This window comes from Tenrec ecaudatus, chromosome 2 (assembly GCF_050624435.1).
Source record: "Tenrec ecaudatus isolate mTenEca1 chromosome 2, mTenEca1.hap1, whole genome shotgun sequence".
Taxonomy (NCBI): domain Eukaryota; kingdom Metazoa; phylum Chordata; class Mammalia; order Afrosoricida; family Tenrecidae; genus Tenrec; species Tenrec ecaudatus.
This window is the reverse complement of record NC_134531.1, coordinates 44,100,473-44,118,281: the sequence shown is the minus strand read 5'-3', so window position 1 is coordinate 44,118,281 and position 17,809 is coordinate 44,100,473. Positions and strand designations below refer to the sequence as shown.

The 17,809-nt window shown below is 42.3% G+C and overlaps 1 protein-coding gene across 1 annotated transcript; it reads right to left on the bottom strand.

Annotated features, from left to right (window-relative positions):
- Nucleotides 1-1,815: 1,815 nt before the first annotated feature.
- On the bottom strand, nt 1,816-15,211 carry MRPS30 (mitochondrial ribosomal protein S30). Its single transcript, XM_075541015.1, has 5 exons — nt 14,600-15,211; nt 13,304-13,449; nt 10,106-10,211; nt 7,912-8,088; nt 1,816-5,484 (listed from the first exon to the last, which is right to left on the bottom strand). Exons 1-5 carry the CDS (start codon nt 15,180-15,182, stop codon nt 5,195-5,197), a joined length of 1,302 nt encoding a protein of 433 aa, XP_075397130.1. The 5' UTR covers nt 15,183-15,211; the 3' UTR covers nt 1,816-5,194.
- Nucleotides 15,212-17,809: the final 2,598 nt, after the last annotated feature.

Here is a 17,809-nt window from a genome sequence, read left to right as displayed (position 1 = left end):
TAATCTGACCCAGTTATAAGCTGAGGTACCCAATTATTACCTGGGAAACCAGAAAAACTGATTGACTCAAATATAAGCCTAGGGTGGAAAATGCAGAACCTATTGCTGAGTTTCAATAATCAAAACAAATGAAAATAAAATTACTAAAAATTGAGACATCAGTGGGATAATGTATTTAAATATTTATTTTAAATAAAAAACATAAATAAAAGGACAAGTCATTTAACATTAGTAAACCAGCACAGTAAGTGGAAAATAGGTTCAACACAAACAATAAGGTATCAACAATGATACCTTAAGAGTACTATTCCCTCAGCTCAAATCAGCAACCAAGCTAACATGTAGAGTTAAAATCCTTCAAAACTGGATTCCTTATAATCATCCGTATCCCAATGCAGGCAGAGCTTCAGCTGGTGTGAGGTCATCATAGATGCTTTCCTCACTGAGATTGCCGTCATCACCGTCACTGCTGTCATTTTCATACAAAGCAGTCTTCACTGCCATCCATAGCATTACTAATACTACATTTCTGGAAGGCACGTCGCACCATGTCTCTGGAATGTCTTTCCATGCATCTCTAACCTACTTCCCTATTAACTCTAGGTCAGGCTTCATGAGATTTCCTCCTTTCATTAGTTGGGCTTGACCAGATCACATCCATTTATGCCACATCCTTTGCACACGGTCTTTAAAAAGCTTATTCAAAGATACATCCAGAGGTTGCAGTACAGATGTAAACCCACCTGGAATAATGGCTAAAGTAACTTTACTAGATTTTGCCAATTTTTTTATGTGATCCGATAGGTGAGCTCTGAACATATCCCAAACAAGTAATGATGGCTTTTTCTTTAAGGCTGCTACTGGTTGTTGGTTCCAAATTTCTTCCAGCCATTTTTTTGTTCCGTCTTCATCCATCCAGCCTTTAACATGTGCACACACAGTAATTCTTGGTGGGAAATTGATCTTTTTAGGCAAGGTCTTTGTTTTAAAAATAACGACAGGACGCAGCTTAGTTCCATTAGCCAATTTTGATAGAATTGTAAAGTGTTGTTTATTGTTTTTCATTTCCTATGGTTTTGAGAAAAATGTTTTTTTCTCCTAAACTTGCCACAGTTCTGTTGCTTGGAAGATCAAAAGTCATGGCAGTTTCATCCATATTTGCAATATCTGTCAGGTCATAATTATAAATCCTTCTTTGTTTTATAATAAAAATGACTGGAATCACATAAGGTAATTTTTTCTTCAAGGTCTTGTGGCAATTTCTGGAAAATCTTTGTTCTTTGTCTCAAACACAGGCCAAACCTATTCATGAAGCTGAAGCAACAAATTTTTCAATGTCTGGTGATTTATATTTGTCATCCTTAGCCATTTGTAGAGCACATATTTGGATTCCCATGCATGTTACACAGTAACGATTTTGACCCCTTTATGCAATTCACTCTCTAGAGCCCCTTAAAAAGACGTTAAGCCACGATGAGCTTTTTTAGCTTTTGGAATCTGTTCCAAGTCACCCTTCATTTTCTGCCACTCCCTCACTTGCTTTTCATCAACACAGAATTCCCTACTTGCAGTACTGTTATTGCTCTCCTCTGCTCTAGACACAACCTTCATTTTGGAAACCAGCCTCATATGACTGGTGCTTTTTTTGTTTTGGTTCAAGAGTATCCATTTCTAATAGGATAAAAAACAAGACTTTGAAAAAGAACTTTCATGGTAATCCTCCCCCCCCCCCCCCCCCCCCCGGACACACACACTTTAGTCAGGAGTGGGGGGGGGGTGGGAAATCCGTGCGGGCCGGGGACGCAGGATGTGAATTAACAGAGACCAGAGAGGAGAGGAGCGCAGCCAGACACATCTTTACCAGTTCAGCTGCAGGCGTAAGTCAATCACTACGGGTGCTTCTGCGAATTGGAGCCGTCCACATCATAGGATGACTCTGATTGGTTAGAAGTGAGTAAACAAACATTCAAAGTCCTGCAGTGTCAACAGGGCTTTGAATGAACAGTGGAGAAACAGCAATCACCTGTGAGATAACGGGTGCTTGTCCTGTTACCTCCGGTGGCCCCAGCGAGATGTTACACCTTGCTGGGGTATCACTGACCTGTGTATAAGCCGAACCCATTTTTCAGCACATTTTTTGTGCTGACATAATCAGCTTATACACGAGCATATACTGTAAGTCTCTGGAGGAGGAAGCCCTGGTGAAATAAAGGGTTATGTATACACCGAGTTGCTAACCACTAGGTAAGCAGTTTGAACTCACCAGTCTCTCTGGAACTGTCAACCGGTCTACTCTGGAAAATATTTAAAGCTTAGAAAATCATCAGAGCAGTTCTTTTGAGTGATATAGGGTTCCTATGAGTCCGAATTGACTCCACGGCGATGAAAAGCTCTGGGGCAGACCTGGGCTCAAATTCCAAGCTGTATATTTTTAAACTGTTTGACCTTCAACATATTATTGACTCTGTGCTTCCCTTATCTATAATACCTAACTCATGGAATGGCAATGGTGGTTGAATTAGCTAGTATCAGCATAATACTTAGCCTAGGTCCTAGCATAAAGTACGTGTTATATGATGTTCTAACACATGGATATATGTGTGCGGTGTATTTTCTTCACAATTTTTAATGAGAAAAAATCATAACATGGGAATAAAAACCAGAGGCATTCATTTTCAAAAGAATTACATATGAATAAATAAGAGGGAAGGCTTGAGAAATGACATTTCAACTGAACATTATTGTTTTAGATAGTACTTTAAGAACACTTTTACAAACTTATTTAACCTTAATAACTTGGTGAGAATGTTTTACGGTAACAAGAGTTGAGGTCTTCAGGAGAGAACTAAGTGTGAGGCTGTATCCATGTTCACGAGCCCAAAATAAAAAGAAAAATATAACTGTTCATAAATGCAAAATCATTATGTAAAAATTTCTCAAATGTACATTTTCTTTCTGTAATTGTTCAACTCCTATATTTGGAGATATGTACATAATTGATAAAGCAATAGCATCCTCCTTCATAAGCATGCTTCTTTTGTGAGTCATAACAAGATCAATCAACATGCTCAAAGAAAATCAGTCTGAATGGAAATGGAAAACAAAATACATTTTATAATTTTTATTACCTATTCACTTAATTTATGTTCTCAAGGAATTGTTCAATTTCCTTATACAGATATATGTAAATATGCTAATACAATGTAAATGTTCTGAAAAAAACAAAACTAATTGTTTTTCTAATTGATGGCTACAGCAAATGATAAATTGAAACCAGACTTCGCAGTTAGCAAGCCCAATGCTCATGTCACCACATCATCAGAGCTCTTTAACATAAAAAGGTGAAATGCAGTGGATTAACATGGCTCTTCTATCCATAGGCCTTATTACTCACACCAAACTACTTGTTTTCTGATGGGCGCTTGACCTGGGTAAAAAGGGGTGGTGGTGGGGATATACTGAGATTATGATTCAGCTGCATTAACAAGGTTGTGATTGTCATCCTGTTTAGTATGAAATGGGCCATCTCGTAAGCAGGCAAGGGGAGATCTCACTTCCAGGGAGAAAGAGCCAGGAGTGGAATTGTCCTTTGGACACCAAGATCCCTTGCACACTGATCCGAGGGTCAGCTATTACCAAAGCAGCAGCAGCAGAACCAAGAACCTGAGACATTGGTAGACTTCCCAGTCCACACAGCAAGTAAAGCTAAGTGCTTTAGGGGAAGAGGCTAATTTGTGAAATGGGGGTTTCCAGCAGTTAATTGAAACAGAAATTGAATGCCTTCAGGCTCAGCCCCAAGGTGGAATAGTGTGACCTTCAGGCATTGTTTATAACCCATTTTGTAACACTGTCTGAGCAAGGCAGAGGTGAGGCCAAGAAACTGAGGGCTTGAGAGCCTGCCTGTGGGATAGAAGAAACTATCTTGACGGAATGCTTCCTGAACATTTCTCACTTGTTACCTGTTAACTTTCACTAAAAGAAATCTCATAATCATGAGTATTATCTGTGAGTTCTGTATGGTCACTGCACTGAATTACCAAGTCCAGGTAAACTGTAGAGAATGCTGGAGATAGGGAAGCGCTAACTGGGAAGAGTGGATGGCATCTAACAATAATTAGCAATCCAGGGCCCCCGGTGACACAAGGGTTAACGGATGACTCCATGATGTTCGGCACTCGGCATCACTCCATGTGAGAAAGCTGTGGCAGACTGACAAGAAACCCTGCCAGGTAGTTATATTCCATCCAAGAGGGTTGTATGAATTGGTATTAAACTCAACTTTTTTCCCGTTATTATTTATCATCTGTGGGATCTTGGAAATGCCACTAACACTTCTAGATCTGAGTTTGCAAAGTGTCATTCATATGGAAAGGGTTTTGAGTAGAACTCTGAAACTCTGTATTAGTAACAAAAATATTATCAGCATTAAAACTGCCTTCATAGTTATTTAGGTCAATTTATATTTATACCAAATTATTGAAAATACCTCGATTTGTCTCATCAACTAGCCAGGTAGATATAACTATTTTAGAATTAGGTAGCAGTGCGCAGCACTAAACCTTTCACTGACATATTTTGAGCAGAATGAGAATTTTCACCACATAGCAACATAAGAAACAGCTGTCCCTCTTACATGAAATGCCTAGAACAGGCAAATGTGCACAGGCCTGTGTTCTTCGTGGTAACCAGGAGCAGGTGGGACCGAGAATAAAAGGAAGCATTGCTTAGGAGAGAAAGGTTATAAAAACGGGCTAGGTACAAATGTGCTTTACACAAATGATGTATGCATAGATAGTGATAAGAGTTGTATTAGCCCCCAGAGTAAGATGATAAAAGAAAGAAACGGGCTAGGGCATGACCACAGGTATGAGGCTGGTGCAGGACTGGGTGGTGTTCTGTTCTGTAGCACACAGGTTTACTAGGTGTAGGAACAGACTAGACGGCAGCTTTACAGATGCGGGTTTCTACGGAAGGTGCTGGGCAATAACTAAAGGAAGACAATAATGACGGTTGCATATAATAATGCCACTTGTTTGCTTATGTGGAGAATGCTGACATGTAAAATACTGTTCAACATGTTAACGAATTTGCCACCCAATTAAGGCAGTAAAATATGACCATTGCATGTCTTATGGTTCTCCTTTTATTCTTATTTCAGTGAAATTTAAGGAAGCCCCGAGTCCTGAATCTTGCATTAGTTTTCCAACACCTGCGAATGGTCTTCTTTTGGTCTCTTCAATAGAAAACGAACTAACTGAAGTAGAACATCATCATTAAAACCTTTCACCTCGTTATCTTCAATTGTGTCATAAAGAGGCTGACTGTGTGTCCCCCAACATAAATTTTTACGGGGGTTATTTTGATCAGCCTGTGTAGTCAGTGCCAACGTATTTAACTGGTAGCAGAAAAAGGCAAAGTATTTTCCATCTGTGATCACACCCTGGGAGACAAAAGGCCGGGTAACATCTGCTTGACTCCAGAATCCTGTAGAAGAAAGCCAAGCTGAAATTTACAATCGTATTTGTTGAAACACACAAAGCCTAACACATTAGAACATAGCAAACACCTCCCTAAAACATGTATACTGTACCCAATAAAATCCCTAAAATCTCAGTGTCTTATCATCTTTTACATTTCAATGCTATATTCCTTTTTTTTTTACATTAAAAATTACTTCCCGCATTCTACTACCCATGGAGGTCCTTGGCTGGTACAAAGGTGGCACACTCAAACTATTAACCAAAAGGCAGTCTGAGTGTATCTGCTGGTACAAAGGATGAATGTCTCATGACCAGTTTCTATCACAGGGTTGCTATTTGCTAAGGAGCTGATTCTGACTCATGACCAAGTAGAACTGCTCCAGAGTTTTGGGAAGCAGACTACAGGGTCTTATTTTTGAAATGCCTCCCAAGACCTCTTCAGAGTACTGAAAAGCAAGGATGTTACTTTGAGAACTTGCCTCCCAAGACCTCTTCAGAGTACTGAAAAGCAAGGATGTTACTTTGAGAACTAAGGTGAGCTGCCTGGCCCAAGTCTTCCTATTTTCCATTGCCTCATACGCATGTGGAATGTTTATGGAATAAAGAAGACCGCAGAATCGAAGCACTTGAAATGGTGGTGCTGGAGATGAATACTGGAAGTGCCATGGACTGCTAAAAGGACACGCCCATCTGTCTTGGAAGAAGTATAGCCAGAGTGCTCCTCAGAGACAAGGATGGCGAGACTTCATCTTACATATTTTGGACAGGTTGTCAGGAGTGCCCAGTCCCTGGAGAAAGGACATTATCTTTGGTAAAGGAGAGGGCAGCGAAAAAGAGAAGTCCCAGAAAGAAATGGACTGATACCTAGGCTGCAGCAATGGGCTCAGGCATGAAGACAATTGAGATGGCACAGGACTGGGCAAGGTTTCCTTCTGTTGGGCATAGGGTGGCGATGTGTTAGAACTGACTTGGTGGCATTAATAACAACTGGTTGAACTTGACCCACCAACCTTTTGGTTTACTAATCTAGGGTTTGACCATTGTATAGCCCAGGGATTCCTGTAAGATTACAGCTACTTTAAACCACTCTGAGATGTGTGAGGTCACTAGGAAGCAGAATACTACTGAACAGCCATGGGTTTCATTGTAGTTTGAGTATCCCCAAACTTATGATCAACACTGAAGAGCAACTTCAGCCTTCCACAACTTTCAAGAACTGCAAGCTATACATTACTGTAGACCCCTTTTACATCTGGTTCTAACTACATCACATTATTTTCAAATATGGTTGTATTTCCCTCATACTAATAGCATTTCCCACCCAAGAGTCACCACACCCCTTTATTTCACCAAATATACACACAAACCCACATAAAACCTTCCTCCTCAGTCTCACCAGTGTCTTCCTGTCCACATTTTAAAATCAATTTTGTTACCTGTCCATCATTACCTGGCTTATCTGCATCTGATCAGCTCCAGGACACCAACGATTAAGCACTTGACTAGTAACCCAAATACGCTTCCCATTCAATCCTTCTAGGTACTGGCTCTTGCAGGAGGCTGGATTTTGTGCATTTATTCCCAGCCCTCATAGCCAAGCAATAGAGTTCACCAGATATATTTTATATCAGTATGATGTCAACAGAACAATGAATAAATGCTAAACTAATGAATTATACTGTATAGTTTTTTTCTTTCTAGGAAAAACAGTGCCCTTTCATACCCTCAAAAAAGTTTCCTCAATTTTTCTTTTTTGATCTATTCCCATTTTCACTCTAAACCATTTTGAGTAGAAGATTAAGAACATCTAAAGAGAAAAGAATGAACCCAGTAATAACTGAATCTGCAGTAAAATCTCTGGGATATTTATAGCGCTTTAATCTAGTTAGACACTATATGATTTCCAGTTTGAGAATAAAATTTAGATGCCTCACACCATGGCTTTAAAAGCCCCAGGTGAGTTGGTTTGTAGCTTTCTTTAGATCATGTCCCATTAGTCGCCCATCCACTGGCTTCATCAGCTTTCATACGGCTTGAAAAGACTTCAAGCCTGCTCCTAACTTAATTTACTTGCTTTAACAAAGGTGCCTTCCCCAAAATACATACACGAGGGGGCTTTAAAAAATCCTTAGAAGAATGGTATAAATGCTAACAAAATCTTTTCATCAACTTTTAGCACACATATAGATCTCAGTATGAATGTCATTTTTAAGAAACTTCCTCTGAATTTCTCTGAATATATTTGGCTCCTCTCCTTATTTATACACAAGCCCATAAATTACTCTACCCTTTAATGTAACTTTTTCTTAATATTATCATTAACTGAAGACATTACGTGTCAATTATCTTCCTCCTTCTCCACAAGTTTCAGCAGGGCCAAAATGCCCAAGATACTGTCCAAGAAGAAGCAATGAGGCCATATTGGTTTTACCTTGATACATAGCTTGTGCTCCAGTCCACGCAAAAAGGCTTGCAATAGCATTAGCTCGGAAAACCACTTCTATCTGATTGCCACAGTTTCGTCTCAGGAGCCGTGCCCTCTTCAACTTGTCGGGTAACAAATGGAACTGGGTGTGACCATAACAGTATGGGTCTGCTGTTTTTGTGCCTGAAAACGAAATAAAACATCGCGTGAAATGCACAGTTCAAACATGTCCTTAGTGCTAACTTCACACGCATCCTCTTTACACAGCACCAACTCACACAAGTTGGTATGGCTGATTTTCTCATGATTTCATTGTTGTAATAAATGTAACCTTCATATGCAAGTACTTTCTTAATCTGCTAGCCACTCCCAGGTCCACTGTGACAGGATGAGCACAAAAAATTAACATATAAAATCTACTTAAAAGTTAATATTTCAATTCTACTTCTCTCCAATCCTTAGTCATTACTGGAAGCTTGGTTATCTGTCTTGTCATTTTCACCAGTGGATACAAATACTTGATCATTTAAAAAAATGTACCCTGTTGTTTTAATATAATGATTAAATATCTTTTAAATATTGAATAGTCTTTTTTAAAAAGGTTAACACTACACTTAGAAATAAAACAAGGGCCGATATTTCATGAAGTGCTGGTCTCCTTGGCTTAAGCAGTATCTTTACAAGAGAGAAATGTCCCATAATCTGCTCCATAGGACCAGTGACTTGACAAGGAGCTGATTAAAACTGGTCTGGAGGACGACATCTTCAAATACCCCTCCACTCAACTAGACACTACAGTGGAAGGAAAAAGACAAGAAAATAATACATTGCATGAGGCAGCCCTGGAGCTCATTCATTTTGCGTTTCTGATGGCCACCACGGTTCAGAGCACACAGGAGATGCTGCTGCTTAAAAGCAAACCGCTAGTCCCTCCCTCAAATATAGCCTCTGAAATCTATATCCCTAGAGAATAAAAATGAACAAAGCCCAATGAGTATCACAACTTTTTAAAAAGTTAAATACTAATTATTTACCAATAAGTGCAAGAAAACAGTGTTGGTCACCTAATCTGGTGTCAATTTAAGGATTAAGAGTGTAGGGCTGGAGTCCAGACTGTTAATCTGGAGACAGCCAATGAGACTTCTGTGTGGGCATGGCCTTCTCCTGAGAATTCTGGGAAATCTGGTACTTCTTCCTTGGAAGTGAGACACCTTTCTCTCTGCCACTTCCTGGGAGACATTGCAGAAGACAAGCCACATGGACACAACCAGACCTCAGAAGCCGGAGAAACCACAGAGAGACCCCTGGCAGCGCTGAGACGTTTCCAATAACACTGGACTCAAAGATTTTCAACACTGGCCTGTTATCTTTTGCATTTGGTGTCATTGCCTGTATTTCTTGAGTCTTAATAGGACTTTATAGATTGATATTGGAAATATGGACTAATATTGGATTTGTGGACTTGATCTGGACTGGGCTGGGATGTTTTCTCAATGCTCAACTGCTCTTGTATAGAAAGCTCTTTCTCATACACATATGTGTGTCCATGGATTTGTTTCTCTATCCACCCAGACTACCACAAAAACAAAGACCACTGGATGGGAAGGTGGAAGGAGTTTCTGTTTAGGAGGCATTGAGTTTATGCTAATGGCGATGGAATAACTGAGAAAAGGTTAGTATTCAGTGGCTGTATAACATGAAGTAATCAGTGTCGCTGAATTTTACACATAGAAATAATTAAATTAGCACTAAAGTACTTTCATGACGATTAAAATAAGAAGCTGCTTACAGAGTACAACAGGTAAAATTACAAGCAGTGCACTGAAAAACCATTTTCTTCCCAATTTTCATGCACAAAATTATGATAATGATTCTATTGTTTGTTGACTGCCTGAATCCAAAGATCATCAAGAACCAATTTTTCACTGCAGCCCTAGTGGAGCAGTGAGTTAAGCACTGGGATGCTAACAGGGATGAGTAGTTTGAACTTAACCAGCTGCACCACAGAAGAAAGATGAGGTCTCTTTCCATAAAGATTTACAACCCTGGGAGCTCTAGAGAGCAACTCCATGCTGTCTCATGGGGTCACCAGGAGCTGGAAACTACTAGATAGCAGTTCGTTTTCTTTTCACTGGTTTTAATTATCGATATCCACATATGCTACTCTGAACACATGGCATGCACGGTCAGTGAAACTTACCAGTAAAGATGATGTTTTCATATTGCCGTTTGAATAATGGAAGTTTGTCTGGCTTGCAATTCATAACAGGGATTTCTATGGGAACAGAATAATCCAGTGGTACAAACTTAAAGAAGAAGAAAAGATATATTGAGTTCACATCAGTATTAATATGCATGTTATTCACACCTATTAGATATTAAAAACTTAAAATGAAATGTTTTTATAAACGGACTTAGTAACACTACCGCCCAATGGATACTTGTGAGTACAGCAGAGGAGTGGGTGGGTTCCGTGCTGGGTGGACAAGGTCACTATCACTCAGAACGGACTTGAGGGTACCCAACAAACACCACGACCACCACCTCAAAATGAACCAATTCTGGCCAGTCACCTGTTTTCACAAGGAAAAGTTTCATACAAACACATCTGAGATGGCTGCTTTTGCATTGTAAGAGCACAACCAAGTGGTGACAACAAAGAACTTACGGCTTCCGGGACTGAAGATATTTACTAACCGGATCCTTGAAATGGAGCCCGAGTGGCTCAGTGGGCAAGCGTGAGACTGTGAAGTGAAACATGAGCAGCTGTCCACAGCCCCCAGCCATCTGGCAGAATGGGGCAGTCTTCTTCCATAAAATCAGCCTTGCAGTTACTCTGTGCTACGGGGTTGCTAAGAAGTCAATCAACTTGAAGACACTGCATCTGATTTGGGTCCCGGGGATCTTTCAAAGTAGATGTTTGTTGACTACTCACACTGATCAATTAATGAGAACACTCAGTATAGGCTAGCTATTCTCTACAATTCTCAGTACTTAAAAGGACCCAGCTCACAAATGCCAAACTACCCTCATAAATTACTACCTAAGGTGTTTTCAATTGCCATTCAGTTGGTTCTAATTCACGGCAACTCTTAGTAAATTGTCTCTTCTCCCAGCTGGAAAGAGTAAAACAAAAAAAATTAACTTTTTGCCATCAAGTTCATGCTGGCTCAGAGTCACTCTACCGGACAAAGTCGACCTGCCTCACAGGGTTTCCCAGGCTGTTGAGTTTCAACCTTGAACTTTTCAGTGAAACCACTGTGCAATCAGGACATCTTTCCTCTAAAAATATGTGCACTATAAATCCCAACCCCTATATCTGGTAAAGCCAGAGCCCTGGTGGTCTAGCAGGTTACGTAACCAACCACTCTACAGGAGAAAGAGGAGGTTTTCTACCCCTGTCAAGATGTACAGATCAGAAACCCAGAGGCAGTTCTAGCCTGTCCTCTAGGGCCACTGTGAGTCAGAGTGGACAGGGCGGCAGTGAGCTTGAGTGCTCGTGCCTCTGGCGAGCAGCATTGGGTACACCAGGAAAGGTCTGCATCAGGAGCGTATCCTTTCGCCACTCGTACTCAATCTGGATGCTGAGCCAAGAACCTGAGAAGTGGGGATCATAGGAAAAAGAACTTGGAATCAGGATTGTAAGAAGACTGGAAGAAAGCTTTTTACAACCTTCAATACACAGATGACCCAACTTTGCTAGCTAAAAGTAAAGAAGACATCAAATGCTTACTTTGAAAGAATAAGATTATAGTTTTCGGCATGTATTATAACTCAATGTATAGAAAACCCAAATATCCATATTGGTCACTGGACCAACAGACATGATAAACAGAGAAAAGACTGAGGTCGTCAAGGATTTCACTTTACTTAGATCCACAATCAATGTTAACGGATTGAAAAGTTGACCAATCAAATGATGCCATGCACTGGGCAAGTCTGCTGCACAAGAGCGCTTTACGGTGTTGAAGAGCATGCTGACAATGAAGCCACTCTGAGAACTAAGCAAGGCGCACCTGACCCAGACATTTTCAATTGCCTCGTATGTGAGTTAGTCAAAAAGGAAGAGTGTCGAAAAAGTGCTGCATTTGAATTATGGTGTTGGTAAAGAATAGTGACAGTACCATGGATGCCAGCACAAACAAGTCTATCTTCAAAGTACAGCCAGAACGCTCCTTAGCAGCAAGGGGGACATATTTTGGACATATGATCAGGAGAGACAAGTCCCCGGTAAAGGGCAACATGCTGGTAAAGCAGACGGTCAGCCAAAAAGAAAAGACCCTTCAGGAGATGGATTGGCACAGTGGGGCCAACCATCGGCTCAAACACAGCAACAGTTGTGAGTATGGCACAGGTCTCAGCAGGGTTGTTTTGTGTCTGAGCCAGAACCAGCTGGACAGCACAACAATGTCACCTTTCCCTGAGGAATTCTGGGTCAGAATCTCCTTTGGAATAGAATTTGCTATGTTAATGAAGCATGTTATTAGTTTATGCCATGTTAAATGAATCTTTTGAGTTATTAAAAAGATTAATGAAGCAAATACAAAGACACAAGTCACAAGGTCTTCAAGGACTCTAGGAGCAGAAACTGTAAAAGACAAAGCCCGTTTCCAAGAGCTGACAGAAAGGTTTCTCCTGGGGCCAGAATCCTACATTTGGTTCTGTAGCCTCCTAAACTCCAAGAAAATCAATTTCTGTTTGTTAAAGCCAATCACTTATAGTGCTTGTTCGAGCGACCCTCGGTCCCTGAGGCAGTGATGCAAGTTGCCTGGGCCCACAGCACTCTCATAATCTTTGTTTAAGTCCACTGTTGTAACTACGGGGCGTTTACATCATGTCCCCTGAGTGGAAAGAGGGTGTTCTGGCAGTTCACAGTATAATCAACACCCTCCATTACCAGGACTCAAAACCATCAGTTCTTCAGTCTTCCTTTCTCCCTGTCCAGTTTTCACAGCCATGAGAAATGACTGACAAGACCATGGCTCAGGTCAGGTGCACCTGTCAGTGAAATGACTTTTTAAGATTTCAAAGAGGTCCTTTATAGAAAACTTGTCATCTAATTTTTCGACTGTAGTCTACTTTAAACTATAATTGTTAACTATTACTATAACTTTTATATACCCGTATTACCCTGAAAACTAATGTCTTAACTCCAGTTAAATATGATTATTTGGTCTGTAGAGAATATATTAAAGCCGATATAAAAATTAAAAGAACGTTTTAGATAAATGTCCTCAAAAGAAACTTGGAAACACAGGTCCATATAAAAACTGTAACCTACCAAGTTCATTTTCCAGTCTGCCACTTTCATTTCCTTTAGAACACTGATACACACATATGTACATACTCCTTCAGTACACAGATACATACTTATACATACATGCACTCAAATTCTCACCTCTGGAAGCTGCTTGGATATTCGAATCTGGTTATGTGGCTTATCATCTATCTGATATCGCAAAGCATCAACTCGGCCTTTCCGATGTCCACTAACAATGATCTCTTCACCACGCATCCAGTAAAAGTGAACTGGGCGTTTAGAATCTACCAAAGGATATTAAAATATTTTTCACTCGATCCATTATATTTGGCAATCATTAGCATACTAATGTTCACAAATGATACAGAACTTCAGAATCATTATGACTAATGGGAAAATAAAAATTCTATTCTTTGATGTATGACTAGTTTTTTTGATACGGTAATTCAAAACTGGGCTACCTGTTAAATTGCTGAAAGGTTAACAGTTCAAACCCACCAGCATCTTCAGGAGAGAAAAATGAGGCTTTCTGCTCCTGTAAACTTTTGTAATCTCAAAATCCCACAAGGGCAGGCAGTTGTATTTTGTCTTATGGGGTCACTATGAGTCAGAATTGACTCAATTATAGTGATTATGGTATGCACACAGGTGCACTCACGTGTGCGCGTGCGCACAGTTACTATGTACAGAATTGACTCAAGGACAGTGAGTTAATATACACACATACACAAATATAACAAAGCTTATATAGATATACATATATGTGTGTATATATCTGTAACAATGCTACTGTGAATAGCTATTGTGAGAATTAAAACTTAAATTATTTGACATACAGGATCTGGCACACAGAAAGTACTCAATAAACACGTATTGTTAAATCAGCATAGCATTTAACTTTCAAAATTCTGTGGTGAAATATAATCTTCACTTTTAGAATGAGAAAAAATAGGTTAAAAGGCTAAGAAAATCACGTATGGACACAGCCTTCCATTTGCAGGGCTGTCACAAACGGAAAGTAACAGCTACTGTTACTATCGAGGATGCACACAACTGGCAGGTGGCAGCATAGGTGCAAAGCAACTGCTCCTAAAACAGCTGAAAAAGAAACGCACACAAACTCATCGCCACTGAATAGATTATAACTCATAGACGCACTAAAGGGCACAGTAGCACTGCCCCTGTGCGATTCCAAAAGTTTGCATCTTTCCGGGAGTGGGCAGCCTCCAGCTTGCTGCAAACCATTTGGTGGGTTCGAGCAGCTAACTTTGTGGCTAGCATTTCAATGCACACAAACAGGGCACTGGGCCACCTGGGATCTTCGTTCGGGGCCAACAGACAACGCAGAAAGGAAAACATGGTCACTAGGCCAACATCAGCTGCTCCCCCGGACCCCCCACGTCCCCCGGGCGTGGGACTGACTCAAGGACTCACCCACAGCGGCGGTTGCCAAGGTCGGGTTGTGAGCGCTGAGCAGACCCACGAGGGCGGCTACCAGCTGGCCCAGAAAGGGGGAGGCTACCGCCTCGCCTTCCCGGTAGAGGTGCGCGCGCCGCTTGCGCCGCAGGTAGGAGTGCTCCTGCAGGAGGCAGTCGCAGGCGGCGGCGCGCAGGGAGGCCAGGTCGGGCGCGGGCTCCGGCACCGGCTCGGGCTCGGCCGGAGGCAGGCCCGACAGGAACACAGTCTTGGTGAAGCCCTGGTACCAGCGGTCCGCGTTCAGGGCGAAGGACTGCGGGTACACCACGTACTTCATGAACTGCATCTTGGTGAGGATCCGCAGCTTCTCGTCCACCGCCTCGGCCGCGTGCACCTGCGCCTGCCACCGCTCGATCCGTCGCTGCCGCGCCGCCTTGCTTTTGGCAGTCAGGGAGGCCACAATCGGCGGGTAGCGCGCCTCGCGGGCCGGCGCGACGTCCGAAGCAGTCGCTTCCGGAGCCGCGACAGCCACCTCGGCCGCGGTGTGGAGTGACAGACGCCGAGAGGGAGGCAGCAGCCTCCAGCACCTGGACGCCGCCATCTTTCCCGAGGGTTCTAGGCCCAGAGGTCAACTTCAGGCATTGTCTCCGCCCTCTTTCTTGAGGGACCAATCGGGACGTGGCTCTGAGCCGGGGTGAGGGGTGTAGCGTCATGACGCTTCAGCCAATCGGCTCGCTCGTTAGTTCCGCGGGTCCTGGGAGGCGCCCTGGTGGCGCTGTCAGGGAAACGTTGCGCGGCTTCACAGCCCGGCGGGCGTTTCAAACCCACGGGTCTCAGGGTGGAGAAGGGTGTGCGAGTGGCCCTCCATGAAAAGTTCTGTCCTGGGACAGTTCCACGCCTCTGATGCCATCAGAATCGACTAGAGGGCTGTGGGTTTGGTCTGGGATATTTATAGATGAAAGGAAGTGCTCGCCCCACTGAATTTTTCACCAGTTTGGAGAGGAAAGATCTGCCAGGAGACGTAGCGGTTTGGACTGAGCTGACGGGTTGGGTCTTTGTCTTGCACACCATTGCTTTTCCATACTCCGTTGAGGAGATACTTAGGTTTGAAAATTCTGTATTTTTGATAGTATCGGCTAATTTAAAAAATAATGCAAACAACATAGGTGCTCATACCATTCTCATATTCCATGTATATCAAGTATCCAGAAATATAGGGAAGTACAGATGCCGTGTATTGCTCAGTGCTGAATAGTGATACTATCTACATGTTTGAGGAGCGATGGGGCATGGTGGGTTACTCCTTGGGCTACTAACCGGAAGTGTGGCCACCCCATGGGAAGAAAGCGGGACTTTCCACTCCCATTAGAGCAACCATAGGGGAAACCCACAGGACAGTACTGCTCTGTTGTGTAGGATTGCTATTAGTTGGCATTGACTGGATGGCTGTGAGTTTAGTTTGGGTTTATATTTATATATATGATAATTAAGGATTATTGTACCAACCTGGCCAATAAACACGTGGGATTAATTGAAAGGCAGAGAGATAAATGACTCAATGTGCTTCACCTTTCTAATTCTGGGGTCTCTTGCTCTCTGTGGTCTGATCAGAGTGCAGCTGCCTTAGCCAGTTGCCTGCTTCAGCTGGAAAGGTTCACTTCCTGCAAGACATCTCCAAGGAGAAGTCCCATACCCCCATGTAGCCCTGGGTGCTGGAGAAACCACGTGGAGACCTCTGCTTACACACTCTCTGATTCGGCTTTCCCCCTGCAGTTGGTGTCATTGCATGCATTTTGTAAATTGGAGAAGGACTTTGTGGGTTGGTGTTGGACATAAGGGGTAATGTTGGACTTATGGGCTTGGTCATCACTGGGTTGGGATGCTTTCTTAATGTACACTTACCCTTTATCTAAAACTCATATATGTGTGTGTGTGTGTGTTTCTGTGTATTTCTCTAATTTACTCAGGTTAGTACAGTATATGTATATATATATGTGTGTGTGTGTATGTATATTTTGTGAAAGAAAGACATTTAACAGGCATAAAAAAAGAAAGTGATGTGTAAATTTTGCTCTGTGTTATGACCAGTTATTTCAACATAAACTGATTCCTCTTAATCTATGCATGGAGCAGAGATTGCCTTATTTTTGAATCTTCAGCAAACTATCGGTGCCCACTAGGTACACGCTAGGTACTCATTCCCCCCACACCATTCTACTCTTGTGCTGGGTTAGATAATTCATTGCAGTGGCCACACAGAACTCACAGACAAAACTCATAAATATGGGGATTTATTAAGGAAGTTAGGTGCTCTGGTTATACATTGGGTTGCTAACTGCAAGGTCAGGAGTTTGAAACCATCAGATGCTCCAAGGGAGAAAGATGAGGCTTACTACTCTCCTATAGAATTACTGTCTCAGAAACCTACAGGCGCAATTCTACTCTGACCCTTAGGGTTGCTATAAGAATCGACTCAATGACTGAGTTTAGTTTGGTTTTATTAGAGAATTTAACACATTGCCACATTTTAGGATCAATAAACATTATCCGATACAGTCATTGGTCCACCGCAACAACTCTCTTCAACCAGTAAATGAGTCTCTGTCCTGTCCTTAACCCTATCAGCCACATGGTCCCTTGGCCTCTGCCCTCTGGTCCAGGAAGCCAGCCCAGTGCTCTGCCTCACAGTCTCATAGTCTTGGCATTGCCCCTCTCATCTTTCTGATTGTCTCTGCCTCAGCCTCTACTGCCTCTGGTGTCAGACTTCCCCACTTCAGACAGAGATGTCAAACATGCTTGACCGGTGGCTTCTCTTTAGAGGGTCCAAAACTCTTCAGACTCACATAGCTGCAGGCTGATGATGCAGAAAGGTGAAGCAGGAAGCAAGGAGAGCATAGGCCAGTAAGCACCAAGTCTGTGGATCCAAGGTTGGCAGGAAAGTGGCAAGGCCCTAACAGCTCCCAGGTTGACTTCCTGGGTCAAGGGTCCTAGAGGCAGGCATACACTGCGAGTGAACAGGGAAGGAGAGAGGCCAGAGAAAATTTCTTACAATCTGTCTTTTAAAAAACCCACGCCCCCATGGAGGCCTCCTCACTCTGTGACCTGATTGAGAGATTGGATGCAAGTGGACATAAAATCTAATCGCCACGCCGTCCTTTGTTTGCCTTGGATGGGGTGTATGCACTGGTACTGCCAAAAAGTTCTGACATACATCACCTCACCTGGAGC

Bases quoted from the DNA above. Each gene is read 5' to 3' on its own strand.
- MRPS30 (XM_075541015.1), bottom strand. From the start codon at position 15,182: ATGGCGGCGTCCAGGTGCTGGAGGCTGCTGCCTCCCTCTCGGCGTCTG. The intron at 8,089-10,105 runs GTAAGTTTCACT...TTTCGTTTTCAG, and splicing joins TGAAAACATCATCTTTACTG to GCACAAAAACAGCAGACCCA. The intron at 5,485-7,911 runs GTAAAACCAATA...TTTCTTCTACAG, and splicing joins AGCACAAGCTATGTATCAAG to GATTCTGGAGTCAAGCAGAT.